The sequence below is a fragment of the Heptranchias perlo genome, chromosome 40 (genome assembly GCF_035084215.1).
Source record: "Heptranchias perlo isolate sHepPer1 chromosome 40, sHepPer1.hap1, whole genome shotgun sequence".
In the NCBI taxonomy this organism is placed as follows: domain Eukaryota; kingdom Metazoa; phylum Chordata; class Chondrichthyes; order Hexanchiformes; family Hexanchidae; genus Heptranchias; species Heptranchias perlo.
In genome coordinates, this window is record NC_090364.1 from 13,471,091 (window position 1) to 13,497,922 (window position 26,832).

Genomic DNA, 26,832 nt, shown 5'->3' on the forward strand with positions numbered 1-26,832 from the left:
GCTGTGATCCATCTTGGAGTTCGTTACCAGATATAAATTGCAGTTACCTCAATTTTGCAGTTGACGCCTCTGAATCCAGTGATTAGATGGCTGCCTGCAATCTGTCCTTGGTATCCATTGTTACTCTATAATAGCAGCTTCTGCATTGGCTCAGTTGGTTGTTGCTTCTGTCCCTTCGTGCTCTTCCCTTGGAGAATAGTGTGTAGTGGAAGAATTCAGAGGCTGGTTAACAGTCTTGACAGGCCGCAGTATGAACACTCCTTCCGTGGCCATAATCATCTTTGTGCCAGCTGATAGAGTTAGTCCTAGACACTGGGAGGGTTTTACGGGCTTCCAGTACACGAGTATCCTGCTGGATGTCGACCCAGAGTTCAGAGGCGCAGCTGTGGTCTCCACTCGCCGGGACTGTCTGGAGTGGGGTTCGAACCCTGTAACTTCTGACTCCGAGGCGGGATTGCTACCATTAAACCAAAAGCTCACTCGCTAACAACTGCTTAACGTGCATCTGAGCAATTCTGGAGCAGGAGGGCCCAGTTTTGATGGCCAGTCTATGCTGAGTTAGGTGATCTCAGACAGGCCCACAGTTGGGGCACTGCAATTGGCCTCAGTGCACCTGAGCTTTGGAAGTGGGGGGGAAAGAAAATCAGCCAGGATTGACATTCTGAACTTCTGCTACAACGTGTGTGTGTCAGGCGTGGATAGGATCAAGTCTGGAGTGATGCCGCCTCACCCCTCTGGTTCAGCAGCTTGTCGACGGTGTCTGGTACATGAAGAATGGCCATTTGGGTGAAGTACCAGAGGGCGGCTGGTGCCTGTGGGACTCTGCTATAAGTGTGAGTTGCCGCCTTCAGGAAAGATCCAAAAATTTGAGGGACAGTGAAGTGCAGTTGGCCCCCGTGGAACAAATGGTTCTTCGGGGGAAGGGGGGGGTGCGATCTGAAATGGTCTTGGACTCTCAATTATAGAACTGTGCAGCTGCCCTTCAGGTTGGCTTTTAATTTGGTACGAGTCCTGCTCAGAAATAACTCGTCTTCCAGCAGAAGTATGTGCAAAACACAGCCTCCAGAATGTCTACTGGTCCACTATCAGGTCTATTCCAGATAATTCAATGTCATTGTTGCACTTTAAAAAACAAATTGAACAACTGATAATTTGAATTAAAAAAAATGTTAATGGGAATTTAGTGCTAAAACAAAACTTGTGATCGGATCATTCGAATTAACCAACTGAATTATATGAGATAGATTGCATTCCAAACTAAGCGTCACACTGTACTGGCATGGGTTTTATGCACTGAAAATATTGCCATCTTCTATCTAAAAATAGATCTGTTTACAGTGTTTAGATATTGGCAGTTTTTATGGATAACTGGTATCAGCTTCAGGCTCAAGGGGCTGAATGGCCTCCTGCTGTTCCTACGTTCTGGGTAAAGATAATAGTATTCAGCCTACTCCTACTTCAGTCTCATCCTACTCAAAGCACTGCTGCTTAAAGTAAAACACAGTCGTGTTATAAATCCATTTGGACTATTGTACTTCCAGTTCATAAGCCAGAGAAGTGCTTTTTCCCAACATCTACAAAATGGCATTTAACTTGAGTGCTGTAAAGAGGAATTGACCGGAGGGGAGGGGGAATGTATATTCACAACTAAATCTCAGTGTCCATTAAAATGTCATTTACAAATCTGCCAAATAGAAGTTCAGTTCATTTTTAAAAAAAGTTTGTGTTTGTGCTTATTTAAGTGAAAATGAATCTTTTTATGTTTATTTAACATATATATAAATGTTTGCTTTAATATTGCTCTTACTCATTTGGCTGATGATTTTGAAAACTAGTGCTGGTTTCTCAGTATCCTGTTGCTCCAGCGTGTTCTGAGACTGCTTGCTGCTCAAAATCCACCACTGCTGTTCGTTTTATTTATGTTTGACCAGGCTGTCGGTTGTAGCTCCTCGCTTGGTCTACAAATCATTTGCACTAATAGTGTGCATTTTGTTGGGTTTTATGATTAATTGTAGATTATTTCTTGCAGTAATGGTTTAGTTGTTAAATCTTGTGCGAGTGGTCCTCTCATTGCATTATCTTGGATGGAAGGATAGGAGGTTTCGAACATTACCAGCCTTACCCTGATTCAGGGGTACCTGCTGTCAGCTGGTTATGACATGGCATTGCCTGGCATGTTTCATCTGCGCCTGTGTTCAGTCAATAGGAATTAACAGGAACTTAACTGTTACACATCATTATTAGCTCATTTTCAAGTGCCCAAACTTGATTGAGCACAAAAACTGACATTTCAAGTTTGTTGAGAGATCTTAAGAACAATAAGACTAATGTCTGGATTGACTAATGGGGAATCTGTCTTGCTCTATGGAGCAAAGGTACACGTAATATGTAGTTACGAGACCATTTGCAGCCCCCAGGGCCATCAACAGCACTGTTGTTCCATATGTCTTTGTACCTGAATTTATAGCCCATACAGCTATTGCCACAGCACTGTTCCTCCTGTCCTCATGCTGTGCAGTGAGAGAAAGCATAGGGATGGCGTAAAGAAGCGGAGGTGGTGAGTAACCAGAGTCAATCCTGGATTCTGTTTTACTTTTCCTGTGGGGAATGTGTCTGGCCCTCACTTGGGAACTATCCAGCATGTCACATTTAAAATCAGGAGATCGGCACGTAGGAATTTCACATACTGCACCATGGAGTAATGGACTGTATCATCTGCAAATGCCCCTCAAGCAAAACATTGAAGTAGTGTTGCAGCGTCCGGCTTCTGCCACTCGAGACTGCAGTAGTGTTGCAGCGTCCGGTTTCTGCCACTCGAGACTGCAGTAGTGTTGCAGCGTCCGGCTTCTGCCACTAGAGACTGCAGTAGTGTTGCAGCGTCCGGCTTCGGCCACTCGAGACTGCAGTAGTGTTGCAGCGTCCGGCTTCGGCCACTCGAGACTGCAGTAGTGTTGCAGCGTCCAGCTTCTGCCACTCGAGACTGCAGTAGTGTTGCAGCGTCCGGCTTCGGCCACTCGAGACTGCAGTAGTGTTGCAGCGTCCGGCTTCGGCCACTCGAGACTGCAGTAGTGTTGCAGCGTCCAGCTTCTGCCACTCGAGACTGCAGTAGTGTTGCAGCGTCCGGCTTCGGCCACTCGAGACTGCAGTAGTGTTGCAGCGTCCGGCTTCGGCCACTCGAGACTGCAGTAGTGTTGCAGCGTCCAGCTTCTGCCACTCGAGACTGCAGTAGTGTTGCAGCGTCCGGCTTCGGCCACTCGAGACTGCAGTAGTGTTGCAGCTTCCGGCTTCGGCCACTCGAGACTGCAGTAGTGTTGCAGCTTCCGGCTTCGGCCACTCGAGACTGCAGTAGTGTTGCAGCGTCCAGCTTCTGCCACTGAAGTTTGCTTTTTAGCATGTACATTACACACTAGGAGCTTCTGGTGGCTGTGACGTAGCATTGGGCAGAACTATGGAAAGGACATCACATTTTGACACAAATTGTGGAGAGAACATAGATTAGCTCCTGAACAGATATGTTTGCTCATCAGTAGGACTACTTTTCGTAGAATTTTTAGTCAAATATCAGGGACTCAGCACAGACTTAATAAATATAATGCAAATAAACATTGGTTCATAAAGGGGAAAAAATTCCCCCAAAAAGATAAAATTTACAGTGAACCAAGATTTACACCAGCGGTTAACAAAACCCAAATCTTTGTCTGGTGGGCACGTCATAGATGTGTCTCAAATATATTTACTGGCATTGAGTTTCAAAATTACTGTGATAACAGAATGTGAGGGATGGTAGGGAATAAATGGGCAGCATTTTGGCCACAGTGTTTCTACGCTCTCCAATCCTGTGACTAGCAGTGTTTTTAATGCTCACAATTCACGTGGGGAATGAGCATTTGCAAAAGAAGTGTTGGAATTCCCTACAAACCATAAGCATAAAAATTAATGAATGGAAATCGTGGGGCCGGTGACTGAATCATTAGCAACTCTCAACGGTTCTGATAACCTTGTGATTATTTGAGAAAGTACAAGCTCAAATCCCACTGACCTTCCCTTGCCATCCTTATTTATGCTTTTAGACGATAATGTGCTTCTCTCTATTTTCCATTCCCGTTTTTGATCCCAGCTTCATTGGATCCAGCACTAGGTGGTATCACACGGTGTATCTGAGTTCAGTTAGCTGGAGCTGGTAATATTGATCACCTTTTCAGTTAAGTAAATTTGGTTTCCTCTTGTGTTTCTGACTGATTCGAGTGCTCACAGGAGGGACGTGGTTGGTCGGCATAGACCTGCGTTTAAGGAAGCCCCCTGCCCGAATCCCGATGTGAAGTAGGCAGCTTTGGCGGAAAGATTCTGCTGGTGATTTTTCTTTTGTTAGCGCCAATCTTGCAGGGCCTGCCTAATTACCAAGGAACCTTGTGCAGACTGTGAGAAAAATGTAGACCTATTTATCAGGTACGTCTTCTCCCCACGCCCAGCAGTACAGACTATACCCCAGCCGAGAGAAAGGGAAGTCACCCTGCATGACAGCTCTGCTGCCACTGCTCTATAACCAGCTGCTGGGAAGCACCCTGACTGCTTTTGCTCTTTACCTTGTCCTGAGTGGGTACATGAACAACCCAGTCACATCTGTCTTGTTACAGCAATTACACAGCAGTGTTTTTAAACAATGCACATTCCACATCACCTCACACTGAGTGTGATCGGTCTCTGCTTTCTCAAGGTATTTTGTTTTGCCTAAATTTTCCTCTAAATTGTAAAAGTAATCACCAATTTGTTTCTTCCTTTGTAACTGGGCACATTTTAAATGTCAGTCAATTTGTAAATTGCGTGGTTTTTTTTGCTTCAAACGGGGTTTAATATTGCATTAAAATGCAGTTGCTGCTGGCTCTTTGTTTCATTAGTTCTGTATGTTTTTGTTGATGGAAAAAACTTTTTAAATTTTTTGCACAGTAACTATCTCTGATGTACAGGTTTGTTTTAATACATGTGTGTAGGTACCATTTCAAATGCCAATAAAGACCATTTTAAAAAAACTTTCAGTCCTTAGTTTTAATCATGCCCGCAGTGTGATGTCAAACCCCCAATGGGTTGGTAAGTGCACTGCCAGTGAGTAACAGAGCCATTCATAGCAGGGAGGGGGGGGTGGAGAGGAGGTGGCCTGGGGGGGCTCTGCAGTGTTAGAGATACAATTAGCTTGCACGGCCCTAGGCTTAACGAGAAAAGAACCAGCCAAAGTTCCTGCTCCTGATTTAATCCAGTGACCCCTGCTGGAAAGTGCGTGTGTAACATGAGGGCTTTGCTGTGAGCACATCAGGTGACATCATCCACTATAAACAGTGATTAGCCAGCAAGTGTATTGTGACCAATTCTGGGCATCACACTTTCGAAAGGATGTCTAGCCCTTAGAGAGGGTACAGAGGAGATTTACTAGATTGGTACCAGGGACGACAGACTTCAGTTATGTGGAGAAGCTGGGGCTGTTCCCCTTAAAGTGGAGAAGCTTATGGGGCGATTTAATAGAGGTGTTCAAAATTATATGGGGTTTTGATAGTATAGATGGGGAGAAATCGTTTCCTCTGGCACGAGGGTCGGTAACAAGATTTAAAATAATTGGCAAAAAAAGCCAGGGGGGAGATGAGAATTTTTTTTTTTACTCAGCAAGTTATGATATCCTGGACTGCGCTGCCTGAATGGGTGGTGGAAGCAGATTCAATAGTAACTTTCAAAAGGCAATTGGATCTCTACTTTTTATATAAAAAAAGAAAAAAAAATTGCAGGGCTATGGGGAAAGAACGGGGCAGGTGGGACTAACTAGTCGCTCTTAGAGCCAGCACAGGCACGATAGACCGAATGGTCTCCTCCTGTGCTGTATAATTCTTTAAGTGTGAACCTTTCACATCCTCAGGATATCCCAGAACATTTCACAGCCAATTAATTACTTTTGAACTACATCAGCATTGTTGCGTAGACAAACCAAGCTGCCCCTTTAATGCACAGCAAAGTCCCACGAAAAGCAAATGAGATGACTTAACTAGTCGAATCTGTTTTGTGGTGTTGCTTACAGAATAATAATTGTCCAGGAGAATTCCACATTCTTCAGAGAGTGCCATGGGATTGTTTACATCCACCTGAACAGGCAAGCAGGGCCTCAGTTTAATAGCTCAGCTGCGAGACAGTACCTCTGACAATGTAGCACTCCCCTGACACTGAATGTCAGCCTAGATTACATATAATTTACAGCAAGAAACAGGCCATTCAGCCCAACTAGTCTGCTAGTGTTTATGCTCCACATGAGCCTCCTCCCACCCTATTTCATCTAACCCTATCATCATATTCCTTTCTCACTCATGTGTTTATCTAGCCTCCCCTTAAATGCATCTATGCTATTCACCTCAACTACCCCTTGTGGTAGCAGGTTCCACATTCTCACCACTCTGGCTAAAGAAGTTCCTTCTGAATTCTTTATTGGATTTATTAGTGACTATCTTATATTTTGACCGCTAGTTTTGTTCTCGCCCACAAGCGGAAGGATCTTCTCCACATCTACCCTTTCGAACCCCTTCATAATCTTAAAGGCCTCTATTAGGTCACCCCCTCAGCCTTCTCTTTTCTAGCTCAAGTTCTGCAGTCAGGTTTGAACCCATAACTTTCTGGTTCAGAGGTACGAGTGCTACACACTGAACCAAGCTGATATCTATGGGATATGTGTGATGTATGGGCTCCACCTACCATTAAGAAAGTACCAAGCATCTAAACTCACCCCCGATATCTACTCAACAAAACCTCCTCGCCTCCCTTTGCCGAGTGAGGGACAGACTGATACATAAGGCAAGTTGGGAACACAGGTACTGTGCTCAAGGTACTCCTGTAACTACAGTGTAAGCAAGATGTACAGCTAAATAATCATATAAACCAGTGTAACATTGTGGAAAATAAAAACATTTTTGAAGGAGGGTGATTTTGAACTCTCAGTGAAGTTCTGCTCGGTAGATATTGGAAATCTTTAGAAGTCCATGGTTGTACGTTTTACAAAGCTGTGATAGGAGATAAGTGAAGGTTTGGCAGGACTGAGGTGCAGGGAGGCGGCTGGCTGCAGTCCAATAGCTGCAGCTTTCCAAAAAAAAGTCTTTAGGTGGGAAAGAAAATCAGCCAAGGTTCCTGCTCCTGACAATTAACCAGTGAGCTCTCCTGGAAGCGTGTGTGTTTTTGTTGTGTGTGAGTATGTTTGTTTGTGTCTGTTGTGTATGTTTGTTTGTATGTGGTGTGTGTGTGAGAGTATGTTTGTTTGTGTGTTGTGTATGTTTGTTTGTATGTGGTGTGTGTGTGAGAGTATGTTTGTTTGTGTGTTGTGTATGTTTGTTTGTATGTGGTGTGTGTGTGAGAGTATGTTTGTTTGTGTGTTGTGTATGTTTGTTTGTATGTGGTGTGTGTGTGTGTTGTGTATGTTTGTTTGTATGTGGTGTGTGTGTGTGAGAGTATGTTTGTGTGTGTGTTTGTTGTGTGTGAGTGTGAGGGGACTTTGGGTGCGAACAGGACCGAGCTTGGGCTGTGGTGCAGCCCGTGGTTGAATAGTCAAGGCTCACATGTTAATAATGGGCAAGATATTGGAGGGTAAATGGCACCGGTGCAACCACACCTCAGCCAGGCATCAACACTTCCGGGGAGGGGGGACTATTGGTTTTGATAAAAGAGCAAACACTATTTTAAAACTTTTTAAAAAATCTTATCTATAAAACAGCAAATTTCTTTAGCCAACATTATTAGCTTTGGGCTGGAGGATTCTCGGCGCTCTGTCGATTCATAAACATTGCAGTTGTAGCTCCGCTTTCTCTTGGAGTTCTCCTGCAGCCCAATCGCTTCCTCCCTGTCGTAATTTCAGCCTCTCCTTGAGCATTGACCTTCCCAGGGTGTAATCTGCAGAGAAGTGACACCGAGTATAGTCCTGTCCTCACCCAGCCACCCACTCCCCCCTCTTTCTCTCTCTCTCCTACGTGACTGGAAGCCACTTCCCCCACCTGGCATGTGATTACTGTCGTCAGTTTCGACTAGGTGCTACTTTCGAAATCTTATTTGCACAGCCCCGAGCCCCGACTCAATCCAAAACCGCTTGAGCTAATGTAGCATGGCCAAGGCTCAGCCGGACCCCCACACTCTCTGCCTCTTTGATGTGGATGGTACCCTCACTCCAGCCAGGCAGGTAAGGCAAGGTCAACCCTTAAGATATCGGACGGTTTGCAATATTAGCTGAAGGAAGTTCCCCTTCCCTGCCTCGGAACCTTAGTCTGTCTGCATTGATCGCGACAGCTGGATCCATTGCTCAGGGCGGGGAGGCTTTAAAACCCACAAACCTCCCAGCTCAGCCAAGACACTTTGTGTTTAAACACTTGCATTGATCCTCCTACGAGCCCAGCTAAGTCTCTGTCAAGAAAAATAATTTAAAACGTTAATGGCCCTTATCTCAAGAGGACTGTAATCCAAAAGGGGTGGAAGTTATGTTACAGTTATATAAATCTCTGGTCAGACCCCATCTGGAGATACTGCCTTCAGTTCTGGGCCGTGCACCTCATGGAGGAGATATTGGCTTTGGAGGGAGTGCAGTGCAGATTCACCAGAATGATACCAGGGCTAAATTATGAGAACAGGTTTCATAGACTAGGCTTCCCTTGATTATAGAAGATTACGGGGTGATCTAATTGAGGTTAAGATGGTTAAAGGATTTGATAGGGTCGTTAGAGAGAAACTATTTCCTCTGGTGGGAGAGTCCAGAACAAGGGGGCATAACCTTAAAATTAGAGCTAGGCCGTTCAGGGGTGATGTCAGGAAGCACTTCTTCACACAAAGGGCAGTGGAAATCTGGAACTCTCTTCCCCCCCCCCCCCCGGGAAAAAAAAAGCTTTTGAGGCTGGGGGTCAATTGAAAATTTCAAAACTGAGATTAACGGATTTTTGTCAGGTGAGGGTATTAAGGGTTACGGAACCAAGGCGGGTAAATGGAGTTAAGATACAAATCAGCCATGGTTTAATTAAATGGCGGAACAGGCTCGAGGGGCTGAATGGCCTCCTCCTGTTCCGATGTTCCTTCCCAGATCGTCTGCATATTGTCTTCTCTTCATTTGAAAGGAACAGTCCTATTGTTTAAAAAAAAAGTTCTAAATTGTAGAGTCCGATTTTATTTTTTGTTGTAAATTGAATATGAAACTAGTTGATCTCACGTGGCGTTGCTCCCGGTTAGTGCGGTGCCTGACGGGCGGGTTCCGATGTTGTGCTGGATGGACATTCACCCACTCACTGACCTCCAGCCACTACTGCTCAAGTTGGGGGTTCGACTCAAGAACCCCCTCCACGGCCACACCGCACCCTGTATTGCTGGTCCCCACAACAGTAACCGTCAGGGTTGCTGCTGCCTCTAGTTTGTAATCTGATTGGTACCTGCTTGAAACAATTAGAAGACAAGGAGGAACTCAACGGCCACACAGTTGCAAAACTTTAGACCGAACACAAGAGCAACAGACAGGGGCGTTGGTTCACTGGGATCTTCCCAGGGATGAGAGGGTTTACAGTTATAAAGAGAGACTTGAGAAGTTACAATTATTTTCATTGGAGTTGAGAAAGTTGAGGTCTTCAAGCAATATGTTAGGGTAAATGTGTCAGTCGTAGCTCAGTGGGTAGCAGGCTGTAACTAGTGGATCAGTGCTTGGGCCTCAGCTATTTACAATCTATATTAATGACTTAGATGAAGGGACCGAGTGTAATGTATCTAAGTTTGTTGATGATACAAAGCTAGGTGGGAAAGTAAGCTGTGAGGAGGATGCAAAGGGGCTGCAAAGGGATATAGACAGGTTAAGTGAGTGGGTGAGAAGGTGGCAGATGGAATATAATGTGGGGAAATGTGAAATTATCCACTTTGTTAGGAAGAATAGAAAAGCAGAATATTTTTTAAAAGGTGAGAGACTAAGAAATGTTGGTGTTCAGAGGGATTTGGGTGTCCTTGTACACGAATCACAGAAAGTAAGCATGCAGGTACAGCAAGCAATTAGGAAGGCAAATGGTACGTTAGCCTTTATTGCAAGGCGGTTGGAGTATAAGAGTAAAGAAGTCTTGCTGCAATTATATAGGGCTTTGGTGAGACCACATCTGGAGTACTGTGTACAGTTTTGGTCTCCTTATCTAAGGAAGGATATACTTGCCCTAGAGAGGGTGCAACAAAGGTTCACTAGATTAATTCCTGGGTTGAGTGGGTTGTCCTCTGAGGAGAGATTGAGTAGAATGGGCCTGTATTCTCTGGAGTTTAGAAGAATGAGAAATGATCTCATTGAAATGTATAAAATTCTTAGAGAGCTTGACAGGGTAGATGCTGAGAGGCTGTTTCCCCTGGCTGGAGAGTCTAGAACTAGGACTGAGATGAGGAAAAATTTCTTCACTCAGAGGGTTGTGAATCTTTGGAATTCTCTACCCCAGAGGGCTGTGGATGCTCAGTCGTTGAGCATTTTCAAGGCTGAGATTGATAGATTTTTGGACTCTAGGGGAATCAAGGGATATGGGGATCAGGCGGGAAAGTGGATTTGAGGTCGAAGATCAGCCATGATCTTACTGAATGACGGAGCAGGCTCGAGGGGCCGTATGGCCTACTCCTGCTCCTATTTCTTATGTTCTATAATATCACCGAGACAGTCATTAGGGACACTCAGCACGGCTTCTGAAAAGAAGGTCGTGTCTTACTAATTTGATTGAATTTGTTGCAGAAGTTACCAGGTTAGTGGATGAGGATAAACATTGTCTACCTGGATATTCAGAAAACCTTTGATAAGGTGCCTGACGAAAGGTTACTGCACAACATAGAATCTTGTGGAATTAGTGAGAAGCTGCTACATTGGATAATGAATTGGCTGCTTGCCCGTAGGCAGAAAGTTGTTATCAATGGCTGAGGATCTGTTTGGAAACCAATTACCAGGGGTGTGCTGCAGGGCCTTTGCTCTTTACTATCTATATTAATGACCTAGCTGAAGGTGTTGGGGGAATGAGGTGGAGAGCTGAGGGGAGAGAGAGAGGCGCGGGGAGGGAGGGGTCCGAAACCCGATCCTTTGCACAGGTCCCCGCAAGGCAATCCTGGGGGGGGTGGGAGTTGATCAGAACAGTCTGTTGAATGTGAATTGCATGTCCTACAACTCCCCCCACCTCCCAGTTGTGTAAATCATAACCTGTGACCCCAGTGATACAGACATCAATGTTTATTTTTTTAACTAGGGTTTTTTTTTCAACTTGTGATTGACAATCGAATCAGCAGCTTTCCCCGGGGGGCCTTGACGAGTGCATCCAGTGAGTATCTGAGCTGTGCTGACTCGGAGGGTACAAAGGTTTGATTTCTACTGAGTTCAGCCTGGGCAGCGGTAATGTTGGTGCAACGGGCCTCAGGACCCCTGGGTTAGGGGTAGAAAGTTGTCCATAGTTTTGGTTCCTGCAACTTCTACTGGCAAGTGCGGGGATTAAGAATAATGGCCAATTGGGAGTGGTACTGGGGGGAAGTGGGGAGGGGGAGGCTGCTGTACCTCAGCAGGAGTCAGCACCTTCAGGAGAATGGGGGGGGGGAAGAGGAGTGGGGTGGGGTCACCGAGCTAGGGAGTGAAGGAATCAGGCAGGGTTCCTACTCCTGATCGCTATGCAGTGATTCGCTACTGGGACATAGAAAATAGGAGCAGGAGTAGGCCATTCGGCCCTTCGAGCCTGCTTCGCCATTCAATATGATCATGGCTGATCCTCTATCTCAATACCATATTCCTGCTCTCTCCCCATACCCCTTGATGCCTTTTGTGTCTAGAAATCTATCTATCTCCTTCTTAAATATATTAATTGACTTGGCCTCCACAGCCTTCTGTGGTAGAGAATTCCACAGGTTCACCACCCTCTGAGTGAAGAAATTTCTCCTCATCTCAGTCCTAAATGTACTACCCCGTATCCTGAGACTGTGGAAAGTGTGGATGTTAGATAATGACAAGACTGGGCCCAGTTGAGCCTGAATAGTCTGTTGACACTCGCTGTCTAGCCTCCCGTGGGAGGAATGGCAACATGTGCGAGGTACTGGACTGTCCGGGGGATCATATCTCACATCCATCGTGTAACTCCCCTGCCCCACCGTGAAACTATAGCCCAGCAAGAGTCAGCACCTCCAGGGGAGGAGAGGACATTAAACAACGTAGACTTAATTCTTTAACCTCCTCTCCTCCCCGAACTCTTGCTGGACTAGAGTTCCACGCTTGCTGGCAATCCTCGGTGTGATTGCACTTCACGTGTGAACCAAGTAAATGAGCGTCAGAAGGCCGGCCGCTCACCTCGGAGAGAGCGTCACAGAGGCTGATCGTGTTAAGAACATAAGAAATGAGCAGGAGTAGGCCATTCGGCCCCTCGAGCCTGCTCCGCCATTCAATAAGATCATGGCTGATCTTCGACCTCAACTCCACTTTCCCGCCCGATCCCCATATCCCTTGATTCCCTTAGAGTCCAAAAATCTATCGATCTCATTCTTGAATATACTCAACGACTGAGCATCCACAGCCCTCTGGGGTAGAGAATTCCAAAGATTCACAACCCCCTGAGTGTTCTGACGTTCACACACACACACGAGCAAACTCTTCAGCAGAGAGTCACTATGTAGCGATCAGGAGCAGAAGCTCCTCTACCTTGCCCACCTCTACCCACCCCCATCTGATGTCACTTCAGCTGAGATCAGGAGCAGGAGCCCTGGTTGAATTTTCCCTTCCAAAGCGTACGACCGACTACCACAACCAAGTCGGACGTTAACCAGAGAAGCCGTGAGAGACCCCCTTCCCTGTCCATCTCCTCCCCGCCACCATTCAAAGTCTTCAGGAAGTCACCATTCTGAATCAGCCCCTCTTCTCACATTCTTTCCCGTGTACTTGCAGAAAATCGCACCTGAGCTGGACCTGTTTTTCCAGGGACTGAGGACGAAGGTGAAGATTGGTGTTGTGGGAGGCTCAGATTACGTCAAGATAGCTGAGCAACTGGGGGAAGGAGAAGAAGGTGAGGCTGCTGGGCATTGGTGACGTGAGTAGGAAGGTCCCAAGGGCAAGTGCCAGCTCTATGACGTTAGCCAGATGGACAGCTGGGGCACCTCTTATTTGGTTCTCGGATCTATTGTCAGTATTCAGAAAGAAGGAAATCTCTTCTTCAGACATTCCCCGCCGCCCGCCCCCCCAAGCCAGAGGAGCATGTGCCTGATCTGTGTAACTTGGGAGAGTTGTGCCTCTGATTTACACACACTTCTCCATTCCTTTTTGCAGTCATTCAGAAATTCGATTACGTCTTTGCTGAAAACGGAACGGTCCAATACAGAGATGGAAAGTTTGTCACAAAGGAGGTAGGTTCATAGCTCACGGCAGTGAATGCTGTGTAAAGGTAGGACTGTCTCAGCCATTACGACACCGCACAGTGCCTAGTTTCACGAGCCACTAATGCAGCACCCAGTCCCGGTTTTTATTACTGCCCTGTCCGCACTACGCTGAACACAGTGACTCACGCTGAGGTAGACTTCCATGGTCCATCAGGAGCGAGTCCAGTGTCTCTTCTCCATGCCTGAGTCTAGACAGTAGGCCCCTGTGAGAACATCCTCGCCAAGTACCTTCCAGTAGGGATCAACGAATGTTGATCTGGAGTAGGATCTCAGGCCAATTGCCCCTAACCCAGTTAGTAGTTGAGATCAGCTAACTCAGATTTCTGGTCTGCAGGATTGCCAACCTCCAGGATTGGCCTGGAGTCTCCAGGAATTGAAGATTAATCTCCAGGCCACTGCTGCGAGCAAAACCCGGGAGAGAAATCATAGGGGCATTAAATAAAATTGTGGGTTTTTTTTCATTTTCTTTGAACACTTCTGTTTATTAGTTATAAAAACATTGGTGATGGGGAAAAAAAAAGGGCCGTTTGACTGACAGTCAAGAATCACCCAATCAGAGTGGGAAGGCGGGGCCCCGTGGGGATGTACATGTGGGGCAAGCAATGGGGGCGGGGCACTGCAAGGATGGACACGTGGGGCAACCAATGGGGGCGGGGGAGCGAGAGGCAGGAGGTCATGTGATGAAACCTCCAATAGAGTTGGCAACCTTACTGGTCTGTACGGCTCAGAGACTGTTCCACCCCGGGGAGTGTAAGCCAATATCTAGTGAAATTTATTTTCTTGGCCTATTTAAATACCTTAAACCTCAGCTGTTTCAGTGCCAGGATATTGAAAATGAATTTCACAGGAGCTAACCAGATCCTAACCTCCATTCGCACTTCAGGAAACTATTTAAATGTTGTCTATCGATTAATTATTTGGTCCAACTTCTCCTTTTCCCTTGTGAAGGTATGGACACCCTCACTAGATAGAGTTCCATGGGCATTTGGTCACTCTCCAGTGCCTTGTCCAAGCAGCCTTTATTTATACGCGACCCTTGACAGTGAGTGCGAGCAGGCTACGGAGGACACCACAGCCGAGACACTCCTGGGCTTTCCCGGTGTCCATGTGTAGGGAGCCAGGGCAGAAGCTCCCACTGACTTGTCCTTCCCCAACACAGGGAGCTGCCACCTTATGTAGCAAGCGGCCAAATGCTGTGCTAGCTGAACCTCGAAACTTCCTGCTCTGTACGGCTCGCAGACGGTGGGGCTGAAATGTCCGCAGGTTCGCAACCCCGACGGTTGCACGGTTACCGGTGCCCCCCGGGTCCGGCCCTGCTGGAGTTTGCTGGGTCAGTGGGAGGCCATCTCGTCACCGTAGGGCAGGTGGGTGCAGGCGTCACATCGGGCATCCACCTGGTGGAAATTGGGTTTCCTTCCCACCCATCGGAGGGAGGGTGTTGCCCAGGCCTCCCCCCCAACTCCTGTCATAGTCCCCTCAGCCGTCTTTCAAACCACCCTTCAGTTTTAAAAAGAATCGGGGGTCCAGGCCGCATGGGGAGGGGGCGGGGAGGCCCATGTGTACCCTTGTGGAGGTCAACGTGCATCAACTTACCTGGCGAACCGATCTCGACTGATACACCGGCTCACTGTCTAGCCTAAGGAGCTCCTGGCATAGGAAGCCCCTGTTTTGGCTCAGCCCCTATCTATCATTTGCCTTGTACGAGGCAGACAGAGGTTCTGACCCGTATAAGGCAATCAGGAATCTCTCCCCCGGAAACAGCAGTCATAGGAACAGGAGTAGTCCATTCAGCCCCTCGAGCCTGTTCCGCTATTCAATTAGATCATGGCTGATCTGTATCTTAATTCCATCTACCCACCTTGGTTCCGTAACCCTTAATACCCTTGCCTAACAAAAATCTATCAATCTCAGTTTTGAAATTTTCAATTGACCCCCAGCCTCAATAACTTTTTTGGGGGAGAGAGTTCCAGATTTCCACTCCCCTTTGTGTGAAGAAGTGCTTCCAGACATCACCCCTGAACGGCCTGGCTCTAATTTTAAGGTTATGCCCCCTTGTTCTGGAACCCCCCCCACCAGAGGTAATTGTTTCATCCAACGCACCCGTAAGGTCTCTGCCCCTTTCCTGGGGTTTGCACCGATCTTATGCCGAAGTCACGGCAGGAGACCTTTGGAACTCCCGAGGAATTCCCGCGCTGAGTCAGGAGGACAATGTCTGATTGTAAGTGTGACACCCTGATCCGCTTTCAATCTGGATCAATTCCGGATTCAGCAAAGAGTAGAGCCGCATCTGTTTAAACAGAGGGTGCTGCGGAGAGCAGATGGGGCAGTGTGTAGGGTGCCCCGATATGGCCCAAGTACCTCTGGAGGGATCAGCCAGAGGTCCCGTTTCTGAACACCACTGAATGACCCCAGCTGGAAAGTGCATGTCTTGTGGATATCGGGCTCAGCTGGACTGCCCTCCACTGTTGAATAGCTGATTGTCAAAGCTCACACATAAAGAATGGCCATTTGGGTGAGGTACTGGCGGGCAGTCAGCACCCAAGGAAACTTATCCCAGAAGGAGTCAGCTGCTGCAAAAGTGGGCAGTAAAAGGTATAAGCTGGCTAGAATGGACCCTGAAACAGATGACAGGATGAGCCAAATGTCAGAGGCAGGATGGAATTTGTAGGATACTTGACCAATGTACAATCTATGGAATACAGAGCCTGTATCGAATCTATAGGACACAGACAGTTTGGTGGCTACAAGATAAATGGCCAGAATAGAACATGTAGGTTACAAAAGCAGCATGGAATCTATTGAATACAGATGCTATTTAGAATGTGTAAGATACAGTCAGTATAGAATACGTCATCATCAGTGTGGAATCTATAGGATACATTGTCAGCACACCATCTATAGGGTACAGTACTGATGTGGAATCTATAGGATGTGAAGTTGGTTTAGAATCTATAGCTTACATCAAGTGCAGAATCTTTAGGATACATTGTCAGCATAGAACATATAGGATACAGAGCAGATGCAGAATCTGTGGGCTACATCATCAGTATAGAACTTATAGGATGCAGTGTGATGTAGAATCTGTCAGATACACCGTCAGCATACGACCTATGGGATACAGAGGAAGTGTGGAATCCATAGGATACATTATCAGTATAGAACCCATAGGATGCACAAGGAAAATAGAATCTACAGGATATATCATCAGTATCAATATAGAACCCATGGGATGCACAGCTGGTGTAGAATCTGTAAGATCCACTGTCGGTATAGAACTAAGGACACAAAATCTATATTAACTCCACATCATATAGTACCTATACGATGCGGAGTTAATATAGATTCCATAGAGTGCAGCATCATAGAACATAGAATAATGGGGAAATATAGAACTCAATAAGCAAGGAACCCATAGAGTTTGTGTAGAATTTATTGGATATATTGTCAGTATGGAAGCCATAGGATGCAAAGCTGTTGTAGACGCTATAGGATACGCCATCAGTATAGAACCAAGGGATACAGAGCTGATGTAGAATCTATAGGATACACTTTCAGCATATAACCTATGGGATACAGAGCTGGTGTAGAATCTATAGGATACTTACTGTACCAGTATAAAATCTATACAGAGGTGGCTCATCGGTTCAGTCCAGGGGGAGTCCCAGGTTTGATCTATGATCGGTGCTGAGTTAACGGGGCTCAGCTGGGGTTGTGGTGGTGAGGCTACAATTGCTGCCTGTACTAGGGAGAGGACAACCAGTCAGGGTTCACTGCTGGCCCACACCGCAATAGCCTGCCAACGCTCCCTGTCCGAGCTCACACAGGAATAATGACCACAAGGGGGAGGTACTGGAGGAGCAGCCGACGCCCATCGACCCGTAGCCTACATGATGTGGGGTTGAGGGGTCTAGAACGAGGGGCCATGGATACAAGATTAAATGTAAGAGATTTAGACCAGAGGGCAGGAGAAACTTCTTCACACACAGAGTTGTGAGGCTGTGGAATTCACTTCCAGAGTTAGTGGCTGAGGCAGGAACCATGTCAACATTGAAGATTAGATTGGATAGGTGGATGAAGGGAAAGGGGGTGAAGGAATATTAGAACAGGGCGGGTAAATGTGATCAGGACTGTTTGCTCGTGCGGAGGGTGAATGGCGACCCGGACTGATTCAGCCGAATGGCCTGTTTCTATGTTATGACGTATTTCTATGTATTTAACCAGGAATCAGAGTTCTCAGAGCAGAGGGAGAAAAATCTCTGTGGAATATGGGATCTGAAATGTGGTATTACTGAACCTGTCAAGGTACAGCAGCCTGGGGTCAGCTGGTCTTTTCTGTTTAGTTGCATGTTCTCCAACCTCCCTTGTCACCAAAGTCCTTGAACGCGTTGTTGCCTCCCAAATCCGTGCCCATCTTCCCTCAACTCCATGTTTGAACCCCTCCAATCAGGTTTCCATCCCTGCCATAGTACTGAAACGGCCCTTATCAAAGTCACAAATGACTTCCTATGTGACTGTGACCGTGATAAACTATCCCTCCTCATCCTTCTCCACCTGTCTGCAGCCTTTGACATGATTGACCGCACCATCCTCCTCCAATGCCTCTCCTCCGTTGTCCAGCTGGGTGGGACTGCCCTCGCCTGGTTCCATTCTTATCTATCCAGTCGTAGCCAGAGAATCATCTGCAATGGTTTCTCTTCCTGCTCCAGCACCGTTACCTCTGGAGTCCCCCAAGGATCTATCCTTGGCCCCTCCTATTTCTCATCTACATGCTGCCTCTTGGCGACATCATCCATAAACACAACATCAGGTTCCACATGTGCGCTGACGACACCCAGCTCTACCTCACCATCACCTCCCTCGACCTCTCCACTGTCTCTCATTTGTCACGCTGCTTGTCCAATGAACAATAATTTCCTTCAACTAAGTATTGGGAAGACCAAAGCCGTTGTCTTTGGTCCCCGCCACAAACTCCGTTCCCCAGGCACGACTCCATCCCTCTCCCTGGCCACTGTCTGAGGCTGAACCAGACCGTTTGCAACCGTGGCGTCCTATTTGACCCTGAGGTGAGCTTCTGACCCCATATCCTCTCCATCACCAAGGCCGCCTACTTCCACCTCCGTAATATTGCCCGTCTCCGCCCCTGCCTCAGCTCATCTGCTGCTGAAACCCTCCTATGTGCCTTTGTTACCTCTAGACTCGACTATTCCAATGCTCTCCTGGCCGGCCTCCCATCTTCCATCCTCCATAAACTTGAGCTTATCTAAAACTCTGCTGCCTGTATCCTAACTCGCACTGAGTCCCGTTCTCCCATCACCCACTATGCTCACTGACCTATATTGGCTCCTGGTCTGGTAACACCTCGATTTTAAAATTCTCATCCTTGTTTTCAAATCCCTCCATGGCCTCGCCCCTCCCTATCTCTGTAACCTCCTCCAGCCCCACAACAACTCCGAGATCTCTGCGCTCCTCCAATTCTGGCCTCTTGCGCATCCCCGATTTTAATTGCTCCACCATTGGCGGCCGTGCCTCCAGCTGCCTAGGCCCTAAGCTCTGGAATTACCTCCATAAACCTCTCCGCCTCTCTCTCCTCCTTTAAGACGCTCCTTAAAACCTACCTCTTTGACCAAGCTTTTGGTCACCTGTCCTAATATCTCCTTATGAGGCTCGGTGTCAAATTTTGTTTGAAAATCGCTCCTGTGAAGCACCTTGGGACGTTTTACCATGTTAAAGGTTGTTGTTGTTGTTGTTGTTGTTGTTGTTGTGTTGATCTATTTTCTGATACGCTCTTCTAACCAGTGCTCCCCTCCTGCCTCTCCCTCCCCCCCCGGCCCCCCGCCTCTCCCCCCCCCCCCCCCCCCGCCTCTCCCTCTCCCTCTCCCCCGCCTCTCCCTCTCTCCCCCCCCCCCCCCCCGCCTCTCCCTCTCCCCCTCCCCCTGCCTCTCCCTCTCCCTCCCCCCGCCTCTCCCTCTCCCTCCCCCCGCCTCTCCCTCTCCCTCCCCCCGCCTCTCCCTCTCCCTCCCCCCGCCTCTCCCTCTCCCTCCCCCCCGCCTCTCCCTCTCCCTCCCCCACGCCTCTCCCTCTCCCTCCCCCCGCCTCTCCCTCTCCCTCCACCCCGCCTCTCCCTCTCCCCCCCCCCGCCTCTCCCTCTCCCTCTCCCCCGCCTCTCCCTCTCCCCCCCCGCCTCTCCCTCTCCCTCTTCCCCGCCTCTCTCTCTCCCTCTCCCCCGCCTCTCCCTCTCCCTCCCCCCGCCTCTCCCTCTCCCTCCCCCCCGCCTCTCCCTCTCCCTCCCCCCCGCCTCTCCCTCTCCCTCCCCCCCGCCTCTCCCTCTCCCTCCCCCCCGCCTCTCCCTCTCCCTCCCCCCCGCCTCTCCCTCTCCCTCCCCCCCGCCTCTCCCTCTCCCTCCCCCCCGCCTCTCCCTCTCCCTCCCCCCCGCCTCTCCCTCTCCCTCCCCCCCGCCTCTCCCTCACCCTCCCCCCCGCCTCTCCCTCTCCCTCCCCCCCGCCTCTCCCTCTCCCTCCCCCCGCCTCTCCCTCTCCCTCCCCCCCGCCTCTCCCTCCCCAGGCTATCCAGAACTACCTGGGTGAAGAGTTACTGCAGGAGCTGATTAACTTCTGTCTCAGCTACATGGCTCTCATCAAACTCCCTAGGAAAAGGTAATGGCACCGATAGCCCGACTGGCTGCTATGTGAGGGGAGACACTGGGCAGGACTGCAGGCCTTATTTCACTTATTGTGAGGTGTATCTTTGCTCGCCTTCCTCATTAATCACTGCACTCGGATCCCACTTGGCCAACTAAGGAGGCTTGAAGGAGCGAGAAGACCCAGTGGCAGGATAGAATCATAGAATGGTTAGTGCACAGAAGGAGGCCATTTGGCCCATCGAGCCCATGCCAGCAAGAGCAATCCAGTTAGTCCTATTCCCCTGCTCTTTCCCCATAGCCCTGCAAATTTTTTCCCTTCTAGTATTTATCTAATTCCCTTTTGAAAGCCACAATTGAATCTGCTTCCCCCGCCCTTTCAGTCAGCGCATTCCAGATCATAACAACTCGCTGCGTAAAAAAGTTTTTCCTCGTGTCGCCTTTGGTTCTTTTGCCAATCACCTTAAATCTGAGTCCTCTGGTTCTCGACCCTTCCGCCAATGGGAATAGTTTCTCTTTATTTAGTTTATCTAAACCCTTCGTGGTTTTGAACGCTGTTCTGGTCAAAATACTGGCCGAAACATCTCACTCAGAAGCGGTGACTCCGACTGAAATCAGTGGAGTTAATCTCCCCCAAGGGGTCAGAGGTAACGTCTCGGGGGGGGGGGAGCGAGGGCGATTATCAACTTGTCCAATGGGTGTATAACTGACGTTACGGATCAGCCCCACCGCCCCCCCCCAACCCCCCCATGAGAAAGAGAAGTTATAGATCGCCCCGACCCCCATTATAGAAACAACAACCTGCATTTATATAGCGCCCTTAACGTAGTGAAACGTCCCAAGGTGCTTCACAGGAGCGATTATCAAACAAAAATTGACCCAAGTCACATAAGGAGACGTTAGGACAGGTGGTCAAAGAGGTAGCTTTTAAGGAGCGTCTTGAAGGAGGAGAGAGAGGCGGAGAGGTTTAGGGAGGGAATTCCATAGTTCAGAGGCCAGGCAGCTGTAGGCACGGCCACCAAACTGCCCGATTTTCATTTGCGCTCACTTTGTGGGAGTGAAAAATCGGGCGGTTCCTATAACGGGCGGCCGATTCGCGCCAGTTTTACGCCCACCCAGCCGCCATGTTGAAAATCTACCCCTCCGTCTCTGAGCAGCCCGCGCCCACCGGGAAGCCGCAATCCTGGGTCAGTGCTGAGTCAGCTGATCTCGGCCAGGCCGGTGGTAGGGGGTGATACAATTAACCTGAGGGAGGGAGGGGGGGAAACGGAGAGCGAGACCCCTGCTGCCAAGTGCGCGTGGCTGGAGATCGGGCGATGATGAAATCAGGTCCGCCTGCGATGTTCCCGGCTGTGGGGGGGAGCTGGGTTCACTGCTGCTGACCGGGCGAGAGATGTGGAAAGGTGAGCACAGCCTGTGGGATGGTACCCCAGTCAGGAAGGGGGAAGGTGAGGGGGGGGTTCAGTGCTTTCGGGAGGGATGAGGAGTTGAATAATATTTTTAAAAATCAGTAGAATCGTACAGCACAGAAGGAGGCCATTCGGCCCATCATGCCTGTACCGGCTCTTTGAAAGAGTTATCCAATTAGTCCCACTCCCCCTGCTCTTTCCCCGTAGCCCTGCAAATCTTTCCCCTTCAAGTATTTATCCAATTCCCTTTTGAAAGTTACTATTGAATCTGCTTCCACCGCCCTTTCAGGCAGCGCATTCCAGATCATCATAAATTTCTCCACATGTTGCCTCTGGTTCTTTTGCCAATTATCTTAAATCTGTGTCCTCTCGTTACCGAACCTGCTGCCACTGCAAACGGTTTCTCCTTATTTACTCTATCAAAACCCTTCATGATTTTGAACACCTCTATTAAATCTCCCCTTAACCTTCTCTGCTGTAAGGAGAACAACCCCAGCTTCTCCAGTCTCTCCGCATAACTGAAGTCCCTCATCCCTGGTACCATTCTGGTCAATCTCCTCTGCAGTAAAGCTTCTCAAGAGCAGCAGTGGATCAGCCTTGTAACCTGGAGTCACCCCGAGGGGACAGAATCTCCGTAAACCTGAGAAACAGAGTAAACCACAACGGCGGCGGGGGGGGACATGTCCAGCCCCGGCTCTGAAGTATCTGCCACTATAACTGGGCACCAAACTCATGGTGCCTCACATGGGCAGTTGATTTAATGTGGGGGGGGTGAGGTCATGGAGATCTCATCGCATTGTGGAAAGATTGAAAGGGATACAATCACTTAAAGATAAGTGTCTGCCTACACAGGGACAGAAACATAGGGACAGGAGTAGGCCATTCAGCCCCTCCAGCCTATTCCACCATTCAATTAGATCACAGCTGATCTGTACCTTAACTCCATTTACCCGCCTTGGTTCCATAACCCTTAATACCCCCACCTAACAAAAATCTATCAATCTCAGTTTTGAAATTTTCAATTGAACCCCAGCCTCAACAGCTTTTTGGGGGAGAGAGTTCCAGATTTCCACTCCCCTTTGTGTGAAGAAGTGCTTCCTGACATCACCCCTGACCGGCCAAGCTCTAATTTTAAGGTTATGCCCCCTTGTTCTGGACTCTCCCACCAGAGGAAATAGTTTCTCTCTATCTACCCTATCAAACCCTTTAATCATCTTAAACACCTCAATTAGATCACCCCTTAATCTTCTATACTCAAGGTAATACAAGCCTAGTCTATGAAACCCGTCCCCGTAATTTGCCCCCAGAGTATTTTCTTCTCCTCAGAGTTAGAGAAAAACATGAGGTAATACAGCTGGCTCTCCCACATCCTGCACCACAGAGTGACTCACCATAACTCAGAGCAGCAGCTCCCACCCAGTTGTGACGGACACAGAGCCTGTGATGAGTGAAGGCCTCTCTGTGACACTGTTGTTATCTCACTGGGACAGATCCATCAGCAAATCCTGTTGCAAGGTTTTGGACTGGTTGTTAACCTTGCAAAATGGTCTGAACTGAACGAGCCCGGTCGTGCATTGGGCAGTTGCATCCATTTTACGCCCTCGTGTCTGTTTATTTATTCTCACCAGTCTTCCCTCTTCCTCCACTCCTCTCCTGAAGGTGTTGGCTCCTTTTCAAGGGCGCGGTTCCTTGACCCCCCCCAGTAGCCCTCCATTACCTCACCCGAGTAACCATTCTTCACATGTGACCCTGGACGGTGAGCGCCGGCCGATGATCTCGATCCTGACCTCACCCGACTTTCCGACAGGGGTCAGTGCATAGTGACCGAGACCCGGGACCCTGGCTGATATCGGCCTTCCCTTAACCCAGGAGTGCAGAGGCCAATGTTACACCTCCAGAGCTACTCTGGGTGAGATCAGCTAAATTAACAAAGGCTGACTATGAAATGTGGCATCTCCCCACTCTTCAAAGAGCCCACCGCATTATTCGAAGAAGAGCAGGGGAGTTCTCCCCGGTGTTCTGGCCGATATTTATCCCTCAACCAACATCACAAAAAAAAAAGATTATCTGGACATTTATCACATTGCTGTTTTGTGGGATCTTGCTGTGCGCAAATTGGCTGCTGCGTTTCCTACATTACAACAGTGACTTACACTTCAAAAGTACTTCTTTGGAGGTCATGAAAGGCGCTGTATAAAAGCAAGCCTTTCTTTTTTCTTTCTCTCTAAAGCTCAGACTGACATTGGTAAGTTCATTTACCAACTGAGCCAACGGGGAACTTCTGAGTCATTATTTTGCCCCAACTCCAATTTATTTTTTTTCATCCCTCTCTTTAGGCCCCTCCCACTAGTGCCAGGCACCGGTGCCCCACCAGTGGGGTGAACAGGTGACCCGGTTGGCATGGTGCTAACTGGTTGCCGGGCGATGTGCGAGGGTGATCCCGGGCCTGGTTTTCTGCCTCTTTCTCTCTGCGCGGAAACTCTTGGCCTCTGGTCAGACGACGCCGGTTCTTAAGGGTGGATAGTAATCGGACACCAGACGGCCTCCCTCAGCCACTGACGCGCTGTGCAACGCTCTCTTTCAGGGGCACCTTCATCGAGTTCCGGAACGGGATGTTAAACGTCTGTCCCATTGGCAGGAGCTGCACCTTAGCGGAACGCATTGAATTCTCTCAGATCGACAAGGTAACACGGTGGGGGTACAGTGCGATCGTGCTGCGATTCAGCGGGCACTGAGCTCTCCTGAGCTGTCACTGGGTGGGGAGAGTCAAGTGAGTCACATTTTCTGGACCACCGGCTGTGCTCCAGGTGGATATCTTTATATAATAACAATAGGAGGAGGCCACTCGGCCCCTCGGAACTGCTCTGCCATTTGGTTAGATCATGGCTGATCTGTACCCCAACTCCATTTTCCCACCTTTACCCCATATCCCTCGATGCCCTTACCCAACAAAAATCCATCGATCTCGGTCTTGAAAGCTCCAATTGACCCCCAGCGTCCACAGCTTTTTGGGTGAGAGAGTTCCAGATTTCTACCACCCTTTGTGTGAAAAAGTGCTCTCTGATTTCACGCCTAACTTTAAGATTATGCCCCCTTGTTCTGGATTCTCCCGCCAGAGGAAAGAGTTTCATTGTATCTACCTTATCAAATCCTTTTAACATTTTAAACGCCTCGATCAGATCACCCCTCAATCTCCTATGCTCAAGGGAATACAAGCCTAGTTTATGCAGCTTGTCCTCATAATTTAACCCTTTAAGCCCCAGTATCGTTCTGGTGAATCTGCGCTGCAGCCCCTCCAAGACCAGTATGTCCTTCCCGAGGTGCGGTGCCCAGAACTGAACGTAGTGTTCCAGATAGGGTTTGACCAAGGCCCTGTACAACTAAAGCATCACTTCCCTTTTTATCCTTCATCTGTCAGCTTTGACAGTGAACGTTTGCAATAATCATTCTCACGATGAGCACCAGAGCTGAGCCCAATCCTGCCTTTATCTTCTCTAAGTTCTGGAATTCCCTCCCTAAACCTCTCCACCTCTCTCTCCTCCTTTAAGACGCTCCCTAAAACCTACCTCTTTGACCAAGCTTTTGGTCACCTGTCCTAATATCTTCTTACGTGGCTGGGTGTCAAATTTTGTTTGATAATCGCCTTGCGACGTTTTACTGCGTTAAAGGTGCTGTTTAAACTCAAGTTGTTGTTGTTGATATCACACACTTAAGTTTCTCAGCACGGGTCACCGGACAGCAGTCAGGAGCAGGAGCCCTGGCTGCTTTTGACCCTCCCTGACCAACAGCGTTGAGGCACATTGCGACAACCTTACGCTTGCCCTGGCTGAAATCAGCTGACTCAGCACAGAACGGGACTCCATAAGAAATAGGAGCTGGAGTAAGCCATTCGGCCCCTCGAGCCTGCTGCGCATTTAATGAGCTCACGGCTGATCTGATTTTTACCTCAACTCCACTTTCCCGCCCTTTCCCCACATCCTTTGACTCCCTCGCTGATCAAAAATTTGTCTAACTCAGCCTTGAATGTATTCAATGACTCAGCCTCCACATCTTTTTGGGGTAAAGAATTCCAAAGATTCATGACCCTCTGGGAGAAGAAATTCCTCCTCATTTCCGTCTTAAACCAGCGACCCCTTATTCTGAGACTGTGCCCCCTAGTTTTTGATTCCCCCATGAGGGGTAACATCCTCTCAGCATCTACCCGATCGAGTCCCCTCAGAATCTTGTATGTTTCAATAAGATCTCCTCTCATTCTTCTAAACTCCAATGAGTATAGACCCAACCTGTTCAATCTTTCCTCATAAGACAACCCTTCCATACCCAGAATCAACCTAGTGAACCTTCTCTGACCTGCCTCCAATGCAAGTATGTCCTTCCTTAAATAAGGGCACCAGAACTGTACGCAGTACTCCAGGTGTGGTCTCACCAGCCCCTGTACAGTTGTAGCATGACTTCCCTGCTTTTATACTCCGTCCCCCTAGAAATAAAGGCCAATATTCCTTTTGCCTTCCGGATTACCTGCTGCACCTGTATGTTGACTTTTTGTGTTTCATGTACGAGGACACCCAGATCCCTCTGTACCACAGCATTTTGTAGTATTTCTCCATTCAAATAATATTTTGCTTTTTTATTTTTCCTCCCAAAGTGGATGACTTCACATTTTCCCACATTATTTTCCATCTGCCAAATTTTTGCCCATTCGCTTAACCTGTCAATATCCCTTTGCAGACACTTTGTGTCCTCATCACAACTTGCTTTTCCACCTATCTTTGTATCATCAGCAAATTTGGCCACAAGACACTCTGTTCCTTCATCCAAGTCATTGATATATATTGTAAATAGTTGAGGCCCCAGCACTGAGCCCTGCGGCACCCCACTAGTTACAGATTGCCATTTTGAAAATGACCCTTTTATCCCAACTCTTTGTTTTCTGTTAGTTAGCCAATCCTCTATCCATGCCCGTATATTACCCCCAACACCATGAGCGCTTATCTTGTGCAGTAATCATTTATGTGGCACCTTATTGAATGCCTTTTGGAAATCCAAATATACTGCATCCATTGGTTCCCCTTTATCCACCCTGCCCGTTACTTCCTCAAAGAACTCTAATAAATTTGTCAGACATGATTTCCCCTTCATAAAACCATGTTGACTCTCCTTGTTTGTATTATGAGTCTCCAGATGTCCTGCTACTACTTCCTTAATAATGGATTCTAGCATTTTCCCAATGACAGATGTTAGGCTAACTGGTCTATAGTTACCTGCTTTCTGTCTCACTCCCTTCTTGGATAGGGGTGTTACATTTGCGGTTTTCCAATCCGCTGGGACCTTTCCAGAATCTAGTGAATTCTGGAAGATTACAACCAATGCATCCACTATCTCTGTAGC

At 48.2% G+C, this 26,832-nt stretch overlaps 1 protein-coding gene across 3 annotated transcripts in view; it reads left to right on the forward strand.

Annotated features, from left to right (window-relative positions):
- The first annotated feature begins 7,914 nt into the window (after window positions 1-7,914).
- The window catches only part of LOC137305709 (phosphomannomutase 1-like), a 37,422-nt gene continuing 18,504 nt past the window's right edge, over window positions 7,915-26,832 (forward strand). For 2 of the 3 annotated variants that reach the window (XM_067974631.1, XM_067974633.1), the window contains exons 1-6: window positions 7,915-8,191; window positions 12,911-13,028; window positions 13,289-13,365; window positions 17,620-17,700; window positions 19,960-20,051; window positions 24,029-24,128. In XM_067974631.1, the coding sequence (XP_067830732.1) occupies window positions 8,117-8,191; window positions 12,911-13,028; window positions 13,289-13,365; window positions 17,620-17,700; window positions 19,960-20,051; window positions 24,029-24,128 (543 nt within the window). In that variant the 5' untranslated portion in view covers window positions 7,915-8,116. The remainder of the gene's footprint in view (window positions 8,192-12,910; window positions 13,029-13,288; window positions 13,366-17,619; window positions 17,701-19,959; window positions 20,052-24,028; window positions 24,129-26,832) is intronic. The other variant, XM_067974632.1, reaches the window with a different exon arrangement.